Source organism: Dromiciops gliroides, chromosome 3 (assembly GCF_019393635.1).
Source record: "Dromiciops gliroides isolate mDroGli1 chromosome 3, mDroGli1.pri, whole genome shotgun sequence".
Classification (NCBI taxonomy): Eukaryota; Metazoa; Chordata; class Mammalia; order Microbiotheria; family Microbiotheriidae; genus Dromiciops; species Dromiciops gliroides.
In genome coordinates, this window is record NC_057863.1 from 466648896 (window position 1) to 466666085 (window position 17190).

A 17190-nucleotide genomic window follows, 5' to 3' on the forward strand; every position below is an offset into this window, starting at 1 on the left:
TCACCACTTGCCGAGGCCTACATGGGCCTGGCAAAATTATAATGATTGGAAGCCTAGTGAGGGCAGTCATGTGACCGCCAGAGCGGCCATCCCATTGGCTGGGGCTGTGTGGGGTTTTTCTGGGATTGGGGGAGGAGAATTGGGCATTATAGCTGGAAGGTGACAGGCGTTCTGCTGCATATTCTCAGCTGATTCCTGGGAGGTGGTATTTTTTCAGGTTGTATAATTTCCCTTTCCCCATTTTATTTCCTTTCCCTTGATCCTACTGACCCTGTTTGTGTTTTTTTTTAAGTTCATTCTTGTTAAAATAAATCCTGTTCTGTTTTGAGGGAGGCTGCCAGTCTCCTTCCTTGCCCCAATATTGCGGCAAGCCGCTTAGCTAACACTCCCCAATTAAAAATTGGTCCCCACAGGTCAATCTGGACAGGAGACAAGGTTTGTTTTGGTGGGTTTGGCAATGATCAAGGAGTCCAATCTCCATATCATCCTTCTCACTATTTTTAGAGTTCCCTTGGAAGGCCGAAGGCATTTTCTGACCACAGGGAAAGGTACCCCACAGGGGAAATGGCATTATTTTATCATCAACAAGCAATGGAAGATCATTGATTGATTTGATATTTATTGAATAACTTAATAGTCGTAGTAAAGACCTAAATGTGTTTCAGAGGAATTCTGTGTTTTGAGCTTCCACCCACCCTGCTGCCCCACTTACAGGCGTCAGCATTTGGATACTTTCAGAGAAATTTCCAATGAAGGCCATGATGGTCATCTTCTGCATAAGCCTTTCAATTTTGCTGAACTGCATCATGAACCGATCCTCATCGGACAAGTTCTCCAGAGGTTTTCTTTCCCTCTCATATAGCCGCAGCACTTTCACTTCATTTTCAGTCGGCAAGAACCTCATTAAACACTCCACAAAGTCTACTGGCAAGGTCTTCAAGTCAAATCTGAGGAGAAGATATCACACTGTTAGTGGTGACCCTGCCTATCCCCAAGAACTCCTCTATGGGTCAGTCTTTAGTATTTCTGAAGGTCTGAGACTTCTGTACCTCTAAACAACACAAATACTGGTGCAGATATTGTGGGAACTCAACCTTTTGCTGAGGTTCAACTGATTTCAACCAATCCCAATGGATGATCAAGCAGCTGTGCACAGTATAGTGGCAAGACTTGAAGTCAGAAGAACTAGGTCCAAAGTCTCACCCCAAACCTTACTACTGTGAGGTAATGGGCCAATCCCTGTCTCGGTTTTCTCATCTGTAAAATGGAGACAACAATGCCCACATTGACTTTCTCACAGGTGGGTTGCATTGTGAGTAAAGAAATTTGTAAACTAACACACACACACACACACACACACATACATATATATGTGTGTGCACATGTGTGTGCATGCATGCTCTTGTTAGGAGCTCTTTATGAAAACCTGAACCATATAGAAAGCTCTGATTCTCAGTTTGTGAGGTCATAAATTGAGAGCTGGAACAGAGAATTACCAAGTTCAACCTGTTCATTTTACAGATGAGGAAACTGAGCTTCTGAGAGGTTACATTACTTGCCTAAGGTGTCACAAAAGCAGTAAACAGCAGAGTCAGGATTGAAACTCATGTCCTCTGATTCTAAATCCATTGTTCTTTTTTGTTGTTGTTGTTCTTTCTATTATACCATGATGCTAGCCTAATTTTCTTGGGAGGTCAAAGGCTCTGCCAATAGCATATTCCAAATGAACGGCCAGAATATTGCATGGGCCTCAGGAAAACAGTCAATCAACCTTATTTTACCATGATAAAAACATACAAAATCAATAATTTTTTTGGACTGAATTAACTAATAATAGATATTTTGGCCTAAGAGTCTCACATGTCAAGCTGAATGAATTCACCTCTGTGACTATACAACTCAGCCTCTAATTTTAAATCTGTACTATCCATATTTAGAGGGCAATGAAATTGCATTTAATAAGCACTACATACCCCAATTCATGTAATACTTAAAAAAAAAACCAACAAAAAAAGAACAAGCTTAAGACACTAGCAAACCAAAGAAAAGAGGTTAGAACTTTTGTTGGACAAAGAGGGGAGAGGACGACAGAGCTAATTTTTCTAGAGAATCACAGATATTAATGTTAGTAAAATCAAGGCTATTTCCATGATACCAGAAACCTTGGTAAATTCAGTAAAACAGTCTATCAAATAAATTTTACCTTCATAAAGACACCCAAATAAGTGAATCTTTTTTTGATAGGGGGAAGGAGAGATTAACCAATACTAGATATTTTGGACTCATTTTAAATCTGAACTATGTATCTGAACAATAGAATTATATTAATCACAACATACCCCATTCATATAAGATTTTTTAAAACAAGCTTAAATATTATACACTAGCAAGTCAAGAGAAAGTCTAGCATCTTCCTCTTATTTGACTACAGGGCACTGAATTAGATGACCACTCAAAGTTCCTTCTGGTTCTAAAAGGCTATAACAATATGCCAATATCATTATTGGATGTTATAATGGCATCATAGAGCCCAAGTTGCTAAGACTTTTTATCTCACAAAACACTTTCACCACTGTCCAATTCCCCCATTAAGGTCACCATGACCTTCAAATGATTGGTTTGATGGCCTAATAATAAGCAAGTAAATTACCGTGACATATTCAATGCAACCTAAGCTTCAAAGTGAGCTGCGTTTAAGGTAAGTCTAAAAGGTGTTGAGGAATAGCAGAAATCCCATTCCTCTTCTTATGAATTTTCACATTTGCCTACATCATATTTGCTTCTGGTATTCAACTAGATCATTCCAAAGATGTCATATAGCTTATGTTCAACAAATATGGCTTAAATTCAGATACTTTGTTAAAAACTGAACATTTCACCTTCCCCCCACCCCCAACACACACAAAGCTCACATTGGATATATCTACAGAAGCACTGTACCATGCCAACATAAGATAACATCTTAATATAATAAAAGATAAAATAATCCAAAAAGATACTGATTACTCATTCTAATTCTAATTTTTGCTCCACCTGTTTAGCATTAGTATGTTATATAACTCAGAGTTTATATTTTCTTCTTAAAGGAAATCTGTTGTTCATTGATACCAAGAATAGCTAAGTCTTCTTATCTCTACAGAATCATTTGTTTTCTGCCAAGTCATAACTGTTTTATATCTCTTTTTGTTTCTCTACACTTACTTTAATATGTTTTTATAGAAATGTGCCCTTAACTTACATGTGAATTGCTTTACATATCTCATCTGCAGTCTTTCCAGCTTTTCTTAAGGTAATGGCAAGATTTTTGGCCCGATTGGCTTCTAGTAATGTTACTTTGTTTGATCCTTTCTGAGTTATCTTCTGTTTGCTTGAAGTAAGATCAATAGCAGGACCTTGGGCTTTTGTCTTGAATATTTCCTCAAATTCATCCACATTTAAATCCTGAAGGAAGAAAAAATTAAATTGGAAAATTGGTCCTTTGTTTTAATTTACTTAGAAAACCCCTGGAGAGTTTTTCGAGTACTAAACATTATGCTTATCAGAGATCTAGGAGTTTCTGCTTAATATTTTGCCTGAGACTGGGGCCTTGGTTCTTTCCCTAGTTTAAATTGGAATGAGACCTCAACTACAAGTGCATTAAAAATAGTGACTATCTATAGGTAACAATTGATTATTTCAAAAAGCTAAATAAACTGACTTAAGATGGCCACAGCCATGAATTTTGATTATCCAAAGGAGGTGGTTCATGTTGTGATATTTGGATCTTATGTATTTGCAGGATGGATAAGAGAGGTTTTTCATGTCATCTTAAAATTTAGGAGGAACAAGGATTTTGTCATATGTATGCCTGACACAGTGTATTTCAGAAGCCTAATGCATAATGAAACCTACCATCTGAAAGAACACTGGGGTTCTGAAGTCTGAGGATTGGGTTGAATGGATTACGTTAAATTCCTGCCTCTGACAGCAACCTGGTAACCTTGGATGAGTTACTTAATCTCACTGAATCTCAATTTCTTTAACTGTAAAATGAAGAGGTTGGACCACGTGGCCTTTGAGGGTCTTTCCTATTCCTTTGTGTAACTGGCAATATTAGTATTAATCACACCCATGGTAAGATTTATCTTAAAAGAACCAAACTTCCTTTGCTGGCAGATAAGAATGCCAAGTACTACCTACTAGGGGCATTATTACCTCCAGAATTCTTTCATCATCAATTTCATTGAAGACTGTCCCATTGATCTGATTGGGTTTCAGAGCAACCCAATTAAAAACGGGCATGCGGAACTTTGTCTTGATTGGTTTCTTGATTTTCACGGCTAAAGGCATTAGAAAGAATAAAATTAAAATCCTGTAAAGAAATTAGGACCATCTGGAACAATCAAACAACAATCTTTGCAGATGACACTTCATCACTGGAGGAAAATGGGCAAGAGTCATCCAAAGCTTTAAACCCTGAAAATAATATGTGGCCTCAATAGACAAAAACCAAAGGGGTTTTTGCTTCAATTTGCAGTTGGTTGATGGACTTTGAAACTGTCTAGGAACTGAAGAGTTGTTAATTCCCCATCCCCACCCTCACTCAAGTTAAGAAATTGGATTACTGCATTATATTGTGAATGAATAAATTCAGAATAAAAACAGAACAAATGGCATTTTTTATGGGTGTCCAGAAATTATTGCCAACATTACTGGACAGCAGAAATTGTGAGTGAGCCCTCTATGTGACTGAGCTCTGTCTTGCCAAATGTAAGCTGATTTGTAATGTTAACTTCCTAAATCTTTGGTTCCAAGTTTCAAGTTTCCAGGCTAATCTTTAAAGGCTTTCATTAAATATTGCAGATAAAGCTATCCAAAATGCCAAGGATGGACAGTCAAGAAGGCCAAACCTTCAGCCAAAGTCATAAATTCCTGCGGATGGTTTGCATAATTTGGATTACATTGATGGAAAGATTAGTTTTCTTGTTGAGAATTCAATTCAAGGCAAACTTAGCTCAAACAGACTAAACCCTATGATGTACTGCTTTATGTAGACAAAAAGCACCAAGTGACCTTTACCTCTCTGGTCCTGGGTTTTCTTCATTCATAAAATAGGGGCTAAGGTACTTTCTAATGACCCTCAGATATCAAAGAATGAGCTAAGTTCTCAGAAGGGATTTTATATTTTTCTTCCTCTTCTCAAGAGCAAATTTTCAACAGGAGCTCAACATTTCCCACATACAACTATAAAGTTTTAATAAAAATATTGATTTTCTTGTAATAAGAGGGGAGGTCAATCCAGAAGAAATCACATTAGTTTTTCTCAACTGAGTTTAGACTAGGTGAATCACTAACGGACGCACTTAAGTTAATTAAACAACATGAAGACACTCAGCTATAGTCTTCTTCTCAAGTGTGTCATCTGAGGCACATTTTGTTATTTGGAAGTTTCACCATTTGTCATCATTAATAAAGTAGGGATGACAAGCTTGAATATTCCAAGGTAGAAAATGAAGTACGTAGACATGTGAAGTTTTTGGTTTTTTTTCCCCCTCCCTATTAACCATTTTCCTTGCTTGTAGCTAATGGAACGGGAGAGAAAACACATTGCCTCTCATTCCTCCAGTGTCACAAAGGCCATATAAACAGCAGGAATATCACCATATAAAACCATACAAGAGCATGCAGGAACACAAACACAGCATTTACCCAATCGGGCCTTCGTACCACAAAATCTATCACTATCTTCCTCTAGTTCTAAGTCCTATGAACTTCAGTTCTCCTTACTTCAGGGCCAGGATAATTCAGACTCTGCATGAGGATGCTATGGTGGTGGGCAGGAGGAAGGAAGGAGAGATGGAAATTCCACTAAAGTTCTCCCTTCTTTCTTCTCTAGAGTTTAAAATTTTAGCAACCTGAGAAAAGCTTGCCCTCTCCATCTAGGCCCTTTTTTGTGCTTTGGTTTCAAAAACAATCCTGTTTTTACCCTATTTCTTTATATCATCAAGTGAGGGAAGGTCAGTATTGGCCTTAAGTCTCTCATCCCTCATGGTGGTCCTCGCCATGAATGAATCTTTAAAGAATGTAAAGGAACCACACTCTTACTATAACTAATCCATTTCCAATAGAATTGACATGGGGGTATGGGTGGAGGCAGGGCTCAGACATAGGTAAACAGAGACTGTCACCACCCATAAACTTCTACCCCTGCCCAAGCCAGAGGGAGAAACTTTGCTGGTTTAACAACTGATAGAGTAAAAGGTGGGAATAAGCTTATGGTTCAGTGTGTCAGCATATCTTGTTGGCATTGCTAGCAAGTCTTCTCCTATGCAAGGTGTGTGACCCTCCCAGAAATCAGGGACCTGGAAGTTCAGGGATTCAAGACAGTTACACCTAAACTATGAACGCTTCCTTTTCTCATGAGGAAGAGAGTCTGCCTACAAAAGCAAGACAGACAGCCCTAAAACAAAAAAAGAAGAAACAAAAAAAGAAAAGAAAAATCTCATCTACCAATTCAGCTAAAAAAGTCTGGGGCAAAACTGTGGGGACACAGTAAGTCAGGTCTCCCCTCAGACACAATGTCAAAATGTAATGAGTCAGTCCTTAAAATAACATGGAGTGGAAAGATGTCAAGGCACAGAGCAATTGACAGGAAGACGTGGGTAAATACTTAAAAACACTCAGTGAGAAGGAACCTACAGAAAAGCTTGATTGGCCCATCTTTTGTGGAAGCAGAGGACAAAGGAAATAAAACAAAAATTAGACACGGTTAAAGTCATCCAGTTCATCAGTTCATGCACTTAGTACTGTATACCATGTTTAGCCTGACACAGCATTTCACAACTAATTGCTGAGTGAGCCAAAATCTATGTAGGCCTGCAGCAAAGCTATTTTCATCTTTTCTTTAGTAGATCTTTATTAGGAAGCAAACAGACCAAACCCTTCATTGTATTTCACAGTAAGGATCCACAACAACTATAAAACTATGAAAACTGCGGTTGGATGGTCAGGAAAGGATGTCATCCAGTCCTGTAGGATAGAAAGTCTTTTTTTTTTTTAAACAAAGAATTCAAATGAACTGAAGCCCATTCTTCACATGAGACCCACATAGTACATTCATGTATACATGAACAGAGATGTTTAACTTTATAATTTTATAAGCAACCAGAGAGCTCCAGATTGTATGGTTTATCTAGGCCAGAGCATTAATGTAGCCTCAATGCAGGTGCCTCAGCCTGGGAGAAAATGCCAGATATGTTTGGTAGGCAATGCCCAAAAGGCACTGGAAGTCTCTTGTCCCCTCAAAGATTCACAGATTTGTGGAGTGACGCTTCTACTTAGGCATAAGTAGTCAAAGTATTGTATCTATAAATGTAAATAAATATTCCATGCATGGGATTTTAATAGAAGCCTTCTTCCAATCGAACCCCCTCTTTATCTAAAAGGAAAACACTCCACTGTTACAAAATATGGGGGCATGGTCTGCTGTTCCCATGCTGTCAAAGCCTTAATGAATTCTGAATTGCCACCAAACTCAAGATGAAGACGTATCTATGCCAAACTGTCCAATCTCTCTGCCTCTCATCATTAAGGAAATTTATTCTGATAGACCTCCAAGCCACATGGAGAGGAATGGTTAATAAAAATGCCAGCCAAACACATTGCAAATCTACTGATATGCCACCAGGACTAATGGACACCATTATTCACCAGGGCATTGGGTATGGGCACTCAGGAGTTAATCAAGTCCTTAGAGCAATCTCTCAATTCCACAAGCTTGTGACCCATAATTTAGAGGCCCTACTGCCCATTCATATGCTTCTAAATGACATATGGCATAGAGGAAATAAGATAAATTGTGGAAGCTTTGAAAATATCTGTGGCCAGACATGAAAACAGCTGAGTAAGAATTAAACTCATGAGGGGCTTTTGTGCCCCATGGTATCATGAAGTAAACCAAGACTGTCAGTTTAAATTTGTTTTAAATCATGGGAAGATTAAAGATAACTTAGAAAGTCAATTTGCTGAGCTAATGGCCAACTGGAAGGAGAGCCTACATCTGACCCTCCCTGCCACCAAGCTCAATTATTCTATCACTGCAGGGCTGAGTGATAATATCAGTACAAACTCAGGAGGAGAGAGAGGTGAATCTCAGCACATATGGTACCGCATCACACTCTACCAGCCAGAAAAGGTGCAGAGCCAAATCAGCAATTCAAGAACAGATGCGTCTCACAACTTGGGTGCTCTTTTTATAATGCTGTAATGGAAAGCCTAATTAGGAAGCTCAGGTATGCATGAGGGGTTATAGTATTCCACACATGATCACTAAGATAGGCCTGTCAGCTGAATGTATTCCAGGGGGTTGGTTGGTTTTAGGGGAGGATTTGGGGGTTTTCATTCTTTTTTTTCTTGTGAGGCAAGTGGGGTTAAGTGACTTGCCCAGGGTCATGCAACTAATAAGTGTCAAGTGTCTGAGGCCAGATTTGAACTCAGGTCCTCCTGACTTCAGGGCCATTGCTCTATCCACTAGCTGCCCCTGGGGTTGTCCTTCTTAAGAAACATTCCATTATCCACCAGTTCCATGATGAATCAGCTTCTTCATCCTTTTCTCTTTCAGAAGAAATAAAAATTCTACGAGAAAGTGGCATTTTGGAAGAACATGAAGAGGAGAAACAAGTCATGCATTTCTTCTGCACATTTTGGACAAGGACCTCCACCTGCCTCTTTAATAAAAGCTACATAGAAACCCAGTAGTACTGGTCTGATGTTGCCAGAGTTTGGTGATAGCAAATTTGTGCTACAAAAAGGAAAAAGATAATCAGTCCTAATGGCCTCCAGGTGACAGGGCTAAACCCTTTTCAATGGATTAGAAATTTGAACATGCACGGGCTTATCTGGGATACTGTTGCCCTGTGGGATTTGGGCAGGAAATTTTGAGATGGAAGCTGGTGTAATGAAGTTTCATCCTCCAGAAAAAGCCAGTCTATCAGCCCAAACAGGTGCAGATGGCCAGGTGGGAAAGCCCCACCAGAGCCAGGTGAGAGAAACCTATTTGTCAGAATAACCTCAGTTTATGGAGCTGATCTGGGTGGGAAACGCTTTTATTTTACACAGCAGGTGAAGCTCAGAGCAAGTCTGAACACCCACATGTATGTGTACCTGTGAAAGGAGTGCTGACTGGTAAAATAGATTCCATTTTCTAAAGAAAAACAGTCCTATGATTCAAAATTAAGGATTTATGTTTCAAAGCTTAAGAGTCATATAGATACATTATTTCTGATAAAGAAAGCAGCATAGAATCTACTATTTTTTTCCAGTTTCCTGGTAAACCTAAGTGTAACATGAATTCTTCTAAGGCAACTGAAGGAACTAAGAAAGGCTGCTGTTGGCAAATCTCTGATGCACAGAGTAAACTCTAATGCACTCAAATAAACTAATGCAATGCCCATGGCCTACAATAGGCAATTACTGTGAGAAAAGAAGCATTCTCCATTTGACAGACAAGAACCTCACTGTCCTTAATAAAACACTAGCTGGAAGCATTTTCTTCTCTGAAAGTACCTAAAAAAGGCTTTGCAGGAAGTAGCCACTCAAAAAAATTTTTGCTGTGTGAATGCACAAAAGCATATTCTCATATGAACCCAGACTTCATCGCTTTCCATTGGCTTTGGCCATAGCAGTGGGGCAGGACTTGAACAACATCTGGGAGGCAGACTTATGGGAGTTCATGAACCACCTGGAAAACCATTTTGGCCCTAGGGAGAAGAGTGTCGCTTGGAAATGGACAAAATAATGGCTAGTGACAGACTCTAACAGCAGGCATTTTCATTCTGAGCCGTGTTCCTTCAAAGAGCCCTTTGGGAGAAGGGGTGGCACACATCAGAAAAAAAGCAAAGGGATCCTCCTCTGGACTAATTCCACCATCTTACCTGCTAATCCTGAGTTGAAAACCACTGTTGGGGAAGCTGTGCCAGGCAGTGGAGGTGCCGATGGAGGAGGAGGGGGCGGTAGAGGAGCTGGTGGAGTATCAGCAGCTGGTCCTGGGAGAGGAGGTGGTGGAGGTGGTGGTGGAGGCGGTGGAGGGGGCGGTGGTGGTGCAGATGTTGTGACTGGGCCATTTTGTACTAGCAGGGGAGAAAACAAACGATTTAATTGAGAACGTGGCAGAGGGATGAGGAGTCTTATTCTTCAGGATCTTCTCTTGGCATGACTGAAAGCAAACATCTAAGGCAGGAGTTCCCAAGCTTCCTGTTTTATCAAGGGCCCCTTTGGCAGTCTACTGAAAACTATGAGCCCTTCTCAGAAGAATGTTTTTAAATGATCAAAGGAAATGCAAAATTTTCAGTTAAAGGTTAGGGAAAATGAAGATATATTTTCCCCCAAGTTCACAGATCCCCTGAAAATTATCCATGGACCCCAGATTAAGACAGTTGATTAAAGAGGAGAGCAAGTTTCCAATGGATTCTCACTGCATTAAAACTTTTGATGTTGAACAGTAACAAGAGAAGATGAATTAGACAAGCATTTTAAAACTCCCAAATATAAGAGGCAAGGAATATGTCCCCTATGTGGTGTAACTATAAAACAATTAGATGATCTGTTTATCTTTAACATTCTCTGCTATTCCAGGACCATTTAAGCCCAAATCTTATGCTTCTTTGTGATGTGCACATGACTCTGAGTATAAACTGACAGAACCTACAAAGCAGGAAAGGCTTCAGGATGGGCCCACTGGCACTAATTTGTCTATTGTTCAAGGACCAGCCAGGGTAAAATCAGAGAGGTCATAACCAAATGAGGTGTTCTGTCCAAAGCTCAATAGCATCCGCTACCTAATGGGGCATGGAGGGGGTTATGGTCTGCATCCCGACAGCAATGTTTCTTTTGAAGCTTTTAACAAGTATACCAGAATGTATATAACCAAATGAGCACCCAATGAAGTAGTCCTGGAAGGGCTACATACTTACTGCAATGATCTAGCCACTGTTTTGTCCCCTCCTCCATTACTGCCCCACTCCCCCAAAAAACCCCAAAGTTCCTCTTGGAAGTTGCTTCCAGAATCAGTTTAAAATCCCCACCCCCACCTTCACACACTCTCTTATTACTTTGTAATATTAGCTAGCATTTACATGGATTTGCAAAACACTTCAAATGTTCTCTCTTTTGACCCTCAACAACCCTGGGAGGTAGGTGCTATTATTATCCCAATTTTACAGATGAAGAAACTGAGGCTGAAAGTGGTTAAGGGTCACACAACTAGTAAGTGTCTGGGGTGGGATCTGAACTCATATTTATCCTGACTTTAAAAATTTTTTTTATTTTTTATTTTATTTTTTAGTGAGGCAACTGGGGTTTGGTGACTTGCCCAGGGTCACAAAACTAGGAAGTGTTAAGTGTCTGAGTCTGGATTTGAACTCAGGTACTCCTGACTCCAGGGCCCATGCTCTATCCACTGCGCCACCTAGCTGCCCCCCACATCCTGACTTTTTTTAAAAAGTCCAATGCTTTTACTCACTGAATAGCCCAGATGCCTCATTTCTTTCTTTTTTAAAAAAATTTTTTTCAGATGCCTCATTTCTGACATAAAATTGTATTACCTACCTTAAGTATCCATGTTATTTATTAGACTTGATTTTGAATTACTCTTGGCTATTTCTAAAAATCAAAATAATCAAGTTCATTATAAAAGACAGATCTATTATCAACAAGGGGGACATTCAAAATAATAAGATATTTATATGTGCATATATATTTGCATACATATTTATATAGTGCTTTCAAGTGTACAAAGCACTTTCCTGCCAACAACCCTGAGGTAGGCAGTACAAATAAAATTAACTTCATTTTCTAGGGAAGAAAACTGAATTTCTGAGAAATTAACCATCTTTTCCAAGGTCATACAGGCACCAAGTGGCCAGCCCAGGATTCCAATCCAGGTCTCTCTGACTCCCAAGCTAGACATCTAACCACACCACACAGCCCACTCTGAAGATAATTATAAACAAGGAATTCAAAAGGTGACTGGGACCATTGCTTAGGTGGCTCTTGTTGTTTAGTTATTTCAGTCATGTCTGTCTCTTTGTGGCCCCATTTGCAGTTTCTTGACAAAGATCCTGGAGTGGTTTGCCATTTCCTTCTCTAGTTCATTTTACAGATGTGGGAATTGAGGCAAGCAGAGTTATGTGCTAGTAAAAGTCTTATGTTCAGAACTGAACTCAGGAAGAGTCTTCCTGACTCCAGAACCAGCAGTCTATCCACTGTGTGACCTCGATGCCATGGTTTGATGGTTAGGAACTGCTAAGGTTTGTTGTTGTTGTTGTTGTTGTTGTTGTTGTTGTTTGTAAATCAGTCACACTACTTTACCTTTACCAGCCATACCTTGTATGAGCTGCACAGTGCTCAAGGCACTGTGGATATTCAAATATCCCACAAGATTTTTTTTTTAATTTAAGACATTCTTTACATGAGAAAGCATTAGCAAAATACAAATTGCATAAAAAAAAAAAGTGGATTAACCCTCTACCCCTGGATAGGACTCTGCCGAAGGTCAGACTACAAATTCCCAAGACTCACAGCTGGGAAGAAATCTATACACCGCTATGACCTTCCCACTCCTACTTCCTATTTCAGTTCTTGGGGCTTCTTACCTGTTTCTGATGCTGCTGTGGATGGAGGTAGTGGTGGGGGAGGTGGTGGTGAAGGTACTGAGGAAGGGGTTCCGGGGACCTGTCCTACGTAGGCATTTGGATTAGCTGTTGCCTCTGACCCTGCTGGCAATGTTCCAGAAGCCACAACTGGCAGAATGGAAATGTCCCCATCCCCTTTCTTCTGGATTTTAATGGTCCCTTGCTTCTCCAGTTCATGAATCTTTTTTTCCAAGGTAGACTGCCTTTGAATGGCTTCTTCCTTTTCTTTGACCATTTTTCTCAATGTGTGAACTTGGGTATTTGCATCTTTGTAGATTTCCTGCAAAAGAACTCAGTCAAGAAGCTGGAATGACAGCAGCACTGCCCTGGAAAAACGGCCGAGAGGGTGTTCACCCCTCCCCCCCAAGGAACATTTCTCAAATCTGAAGGTGAAGATATAGATGTCAATATAAATTATGTAGAGCTCTATAAGAAACAAGTGCTCACTGCTGATATACAATATGCCCCATATTTTCATTAAGTGTTAATTTGTATATAATAGCACTTTATACTACAACAGTGAACTGCCAATTAGCCATGGTGGAAAAGAAGTGGCGCACAGATCATCCAAATATAATTATAAATTTGAAGTTGACTTTGGAACAAATCATAGGGTTTTCTTTTCTCAAGTAGCTAATTGCCTTTTCCTAATTGTGCCTTACATCAGCTAATTATAAAAATTTGTTTCCTTTCCCGGGCATGTACCAGGTGAAAAAGGAAGGAGATGGCCCAAGAAGCATGCTGGAGAGAAGCCAAGTTGGACTCAAAATGTATCCAGGGATAATGCACAAAATGGTTCATCTGTTCATGAATAATAAGAGGTTGACTGCACTTGGTTTATTGCAGAGATCCTTATAATTTCTCCTTGGCCAAGATTGTAGCTTATCCTCATTTTGTAGGGGTTGATGTGGGTAACAAAGTAATCCAAAGACTGTATCACCAAGTGATCATTTCTAGAATCCAGGTTTGAAACAGAAAAGTTACTACCCCTTTAAGCAAATGCAACCCTCCTACCGAAATCCCAGTTCCTTCTTGGGGGACAGGGGGGGGCTGAAGAGGGCCCTGAGAGAGAGTTTATCCCGTGCACAGATCTTACTTGCAGGGACTTGTGTGTGTGTGATCTCTTAGCCTAGACCTCCAGCAGACAGTCAAACATTCTTCACACCCTATCTACTATTAACAATGTAGGGATCTCAATGTAAATTAAGTCCATATGTTAAAACTGGATTTCTATGGCATGCCAGAAAGTATACTCACTGCAGTTAACTGCAGGACACATAAAGATATTTAGCAAAGCACCTAAACACGATAACCATCACATTAAATGTGTGCTATTTCATTAACAGCGGTGTGTTTAAAGAGCAGGCCATGGACTAGAAGCCTTTGACAACCTTTGTCTTTTTATGTTACACATAGCTCCAAGCACATGACTGGCACTTCAGAACTACTCAGATCATCATGGAGAACAACACCAATGCCAAATAAAATATCTGAGCTTGTTGATAATAAAAGGGATTTATTTTGAATTTTTTGGTAGATGCCATTGAGTCCTCTCTATGTTATGATTTCATTGTTTCCATGGCAGCCAAGAAATCTGGTTTCAGATGGAATTAAAGAAAAGCAATGCAAAGAAACCTAAATCCTAATAAAAAACAAGTGGCATGAATCAGATTCATATTGTGTTTATATTTCCAACCAAATGCAATACTGCACACAACTGGTTCAGGCTACTGCCAGATGAGAAAGGATGGTTAGCCCCAATCCTGCAATAAAAAAATACTGAACTCCTAGTACCATGTTTCACACGTTTAGGTATATAAGCTCTCACTCTATATGTCCACTTATCTGTATATCACCTCAAACACATTATATCATTCTATTCTCCTAAAATAATGTATTCTACATCCAAGCAGATAAAAGCTTGAAATCAAACCCTGGAATTTCTATTCTGGACAGATTATCATTGTCACACTTACTCGGACCACATCCAGCTCCTTGTTCCTCTGCATGAGCTGTTTTTCCAGTTCCACAATCTTGGCCATGGCTTCATTCTCTGTATCTTGCAGCTTTTCAGACAACTGGAAGAATTTGAAAAGGAGTCACATCATTATACAAGCCATACATAGAGTTACCTACTTCTAAGGTTCAGAAAACCCTTCTTACTATGTTATCCTGCCACCGTTAGGACAGTGGCTCTCAAATAATATGATCAGCAGGCCATGATGGTTTTCCACAGCATCACTGGATTATCATAGTTTATTAAGATTTTTAGCATGACTTTGTCTATTTTTTTCTATGAGCAAGAATAATTATTTATAATAATTATAAACAGAAATTAGTTCATGAATATTTCATCAAAAGAAGTCCTCTTTCTATTCATTTGGATGAAGAACAATGACCTATGGGGTCTCCTGCTCCTACCAAAGTGGGTCAAGAACTATTTGAAAATTGTTCATTTTGTTCAGCCATGATAGGCACCTAGCATAACATTTATTGTAGCTTAGGGTCTACTTCTCGGGGGATGAGGGGGCAGCCCAGATAAAGTCATAACTTGGTGAGTCTAGACATAGATTTGAATTCACTAATTCAGTTTAATGAGCATTCCTCAATACCATTATGTTCAAGGCATTGTAATAAACACAGAAAACAGAAAAGTAGTCCAACTCAACAAGCTCTCATTCTTCTGATGGGGAACAAAATATACCTGGATAAGCAAATACAAAACATACTCCATGTATTTTGGTGTAGGAGATGCTACCAATTAAAAAGGTCATAAGAGGGGCAGCTAGGTGGCGCAGTAGATACATCACTGGCCCTGGATTCAGGAGAACCTGAGTTCAAATTTGGCCTCAGATCCTTGACACTTACTAGCTGTGTGGCCCTGGACAAGTCACTTAACCCCAAATGCCACACCAAAAAAAAAAAAAAAAAGGTCATATGAGGTGGCATTTGACATACACCCTCAGTAGATGAAGAGATTCTAAGAGGTGGAGGTGAGTAAGGAATGCATTCCAAGCATGGAACCTGTGCAAAGATAAGGAGGCAGGAAACTAAATGCTAAACACATGGAAAAGCAAGTAAGATGTTTTGTATAGAAAACAGAGGGTCATAGGTTATCTTAAGGGTATAGAGTACGTGATGCTGGCAACAGTTTTATAGGAGGGTGGGAGATTCTGTCAAGGGGTTGCTTTAAAATGATAGCATCTTTCAGTTTCCAAGGTCTCCCTGCCAACAAAAAGTATACCACCTCTCTATTTAGACTGATTTACAACCAGAAAATTAAGTATGGAAGATACTGATTGGAAACAAATAAACAAACAGAGAAAAAGATGTGTGTGTGTGTGTACATGCGTGCGCATGTGTGAGAGAGAGAGAGAGACAGACAGACAAGACAGAAAGAGACACAGAGACAGACAGAGAGAGGAAAGGGGAGAGGAGGGAGAGAAGGAAGAGAAAGAAAATGATATTTGTAATGGAGGTCTTTCAGGAAGGAAATACTGGGATTGACTTCACATCCTGAGGAGGATGTGCCAACTAAATGACTATCATTTAGATACATAGGAAGGTGTCACTGACTCAACCATTTAGTATAAATATAAGCACTGAAGATGCCCATTTTCATCTTGCTTTTATATGATATAAAGGTGCAGTGGCCAAAAACGTGAAGTATAATTTTCTTGAGGAATCAAGAAGATGGATTATTACTAGAAGTGGGCAACACTATTCCTGAAAGGACAGAGAATGCCTCAGGATCAAGAAAATAGAACCTTAATTTGTATAACATTGAAAGATCCTTCATTTCTTATCAATAGTTCACATTTACGCATGAAAGTGTCTCATAGGGCTTTTAGTGAGGTCTCAATTATCCCCTAAACTTAAGCAGTCTGAGATGAGTTGCTCTCCTCCCCCATCTAAAAGGATTACCTCCTTTTCACCTTGAAGCAACCAAAACAGACAAACACACTTCATCATAGGATCACAAATTTAAATAGAGTGGACCTTAGAGACCATCAATTCCAATCCCCTCATTTTACAGATGAGGAAACTAAGTACATACAGGTTGAGTAATCAGACCAGGGTCATACAGGGAATAAATGTCTAAGAGTGAGATATGAACCCAAGTCTTCCTGATTTCAAGTCCAGTCTCCAAAATATTACATACTATATAATGCCATGGACAGCCAGGTGGTGCAATGAATAGAGTACCAGGCCTGAAGTCAGGAAGACTCATCTTCCTGAATTCAAATCTGGCCTCAGACACCTGCTAGTTGTGTGACCCTGGGCAAGTTCCTTATCCCTATTTGCCTCAGTTTCCTCATGTGTAAAATGAACTAGAGAAGAAATGCAAACCACTTCAGTATTTTTGCCAAGAAAACCCCAAATAGGGTCACAAAGAGGTGGACATAATTGAAAAGACTGGGCAGTAACAAAATATAGTGCCTTATCCATCACAAAGTCCTTCTTTCGAAACAACCCTGTGAGGTATTGATATTACAAGTATCGATTATCCTAATGTGGGTGG

General features: G+C 39.6%; 1 protein-coding gene across 1 annotated transcript in view; it reads right to left on the bottom strand.

The window, feature by feature from the left end:
* FMNL2 (formin like 2) overlaps window positions 1–17190 on the bottom strand; it is a 384795-nt gene that overhangs the window by 21328 nt on the left and 346277 nt on the right. Inside the window, 6 exon segments of the mRNA XM_043995692.1 lie at window positions 713–947; window positions 3239–3441; window positions 4195–4319; window positions 9912–10106; window positions 12630–12948; window positions 14645–14746. Coding sequence (XP_043851627.1) covers window positions 713–947; window positions 3239–3441; window positions 4195–4319; window positions 9912–10106; window positions 12630–12948; window positions 14645–14746 — 1179 coding nt within the window.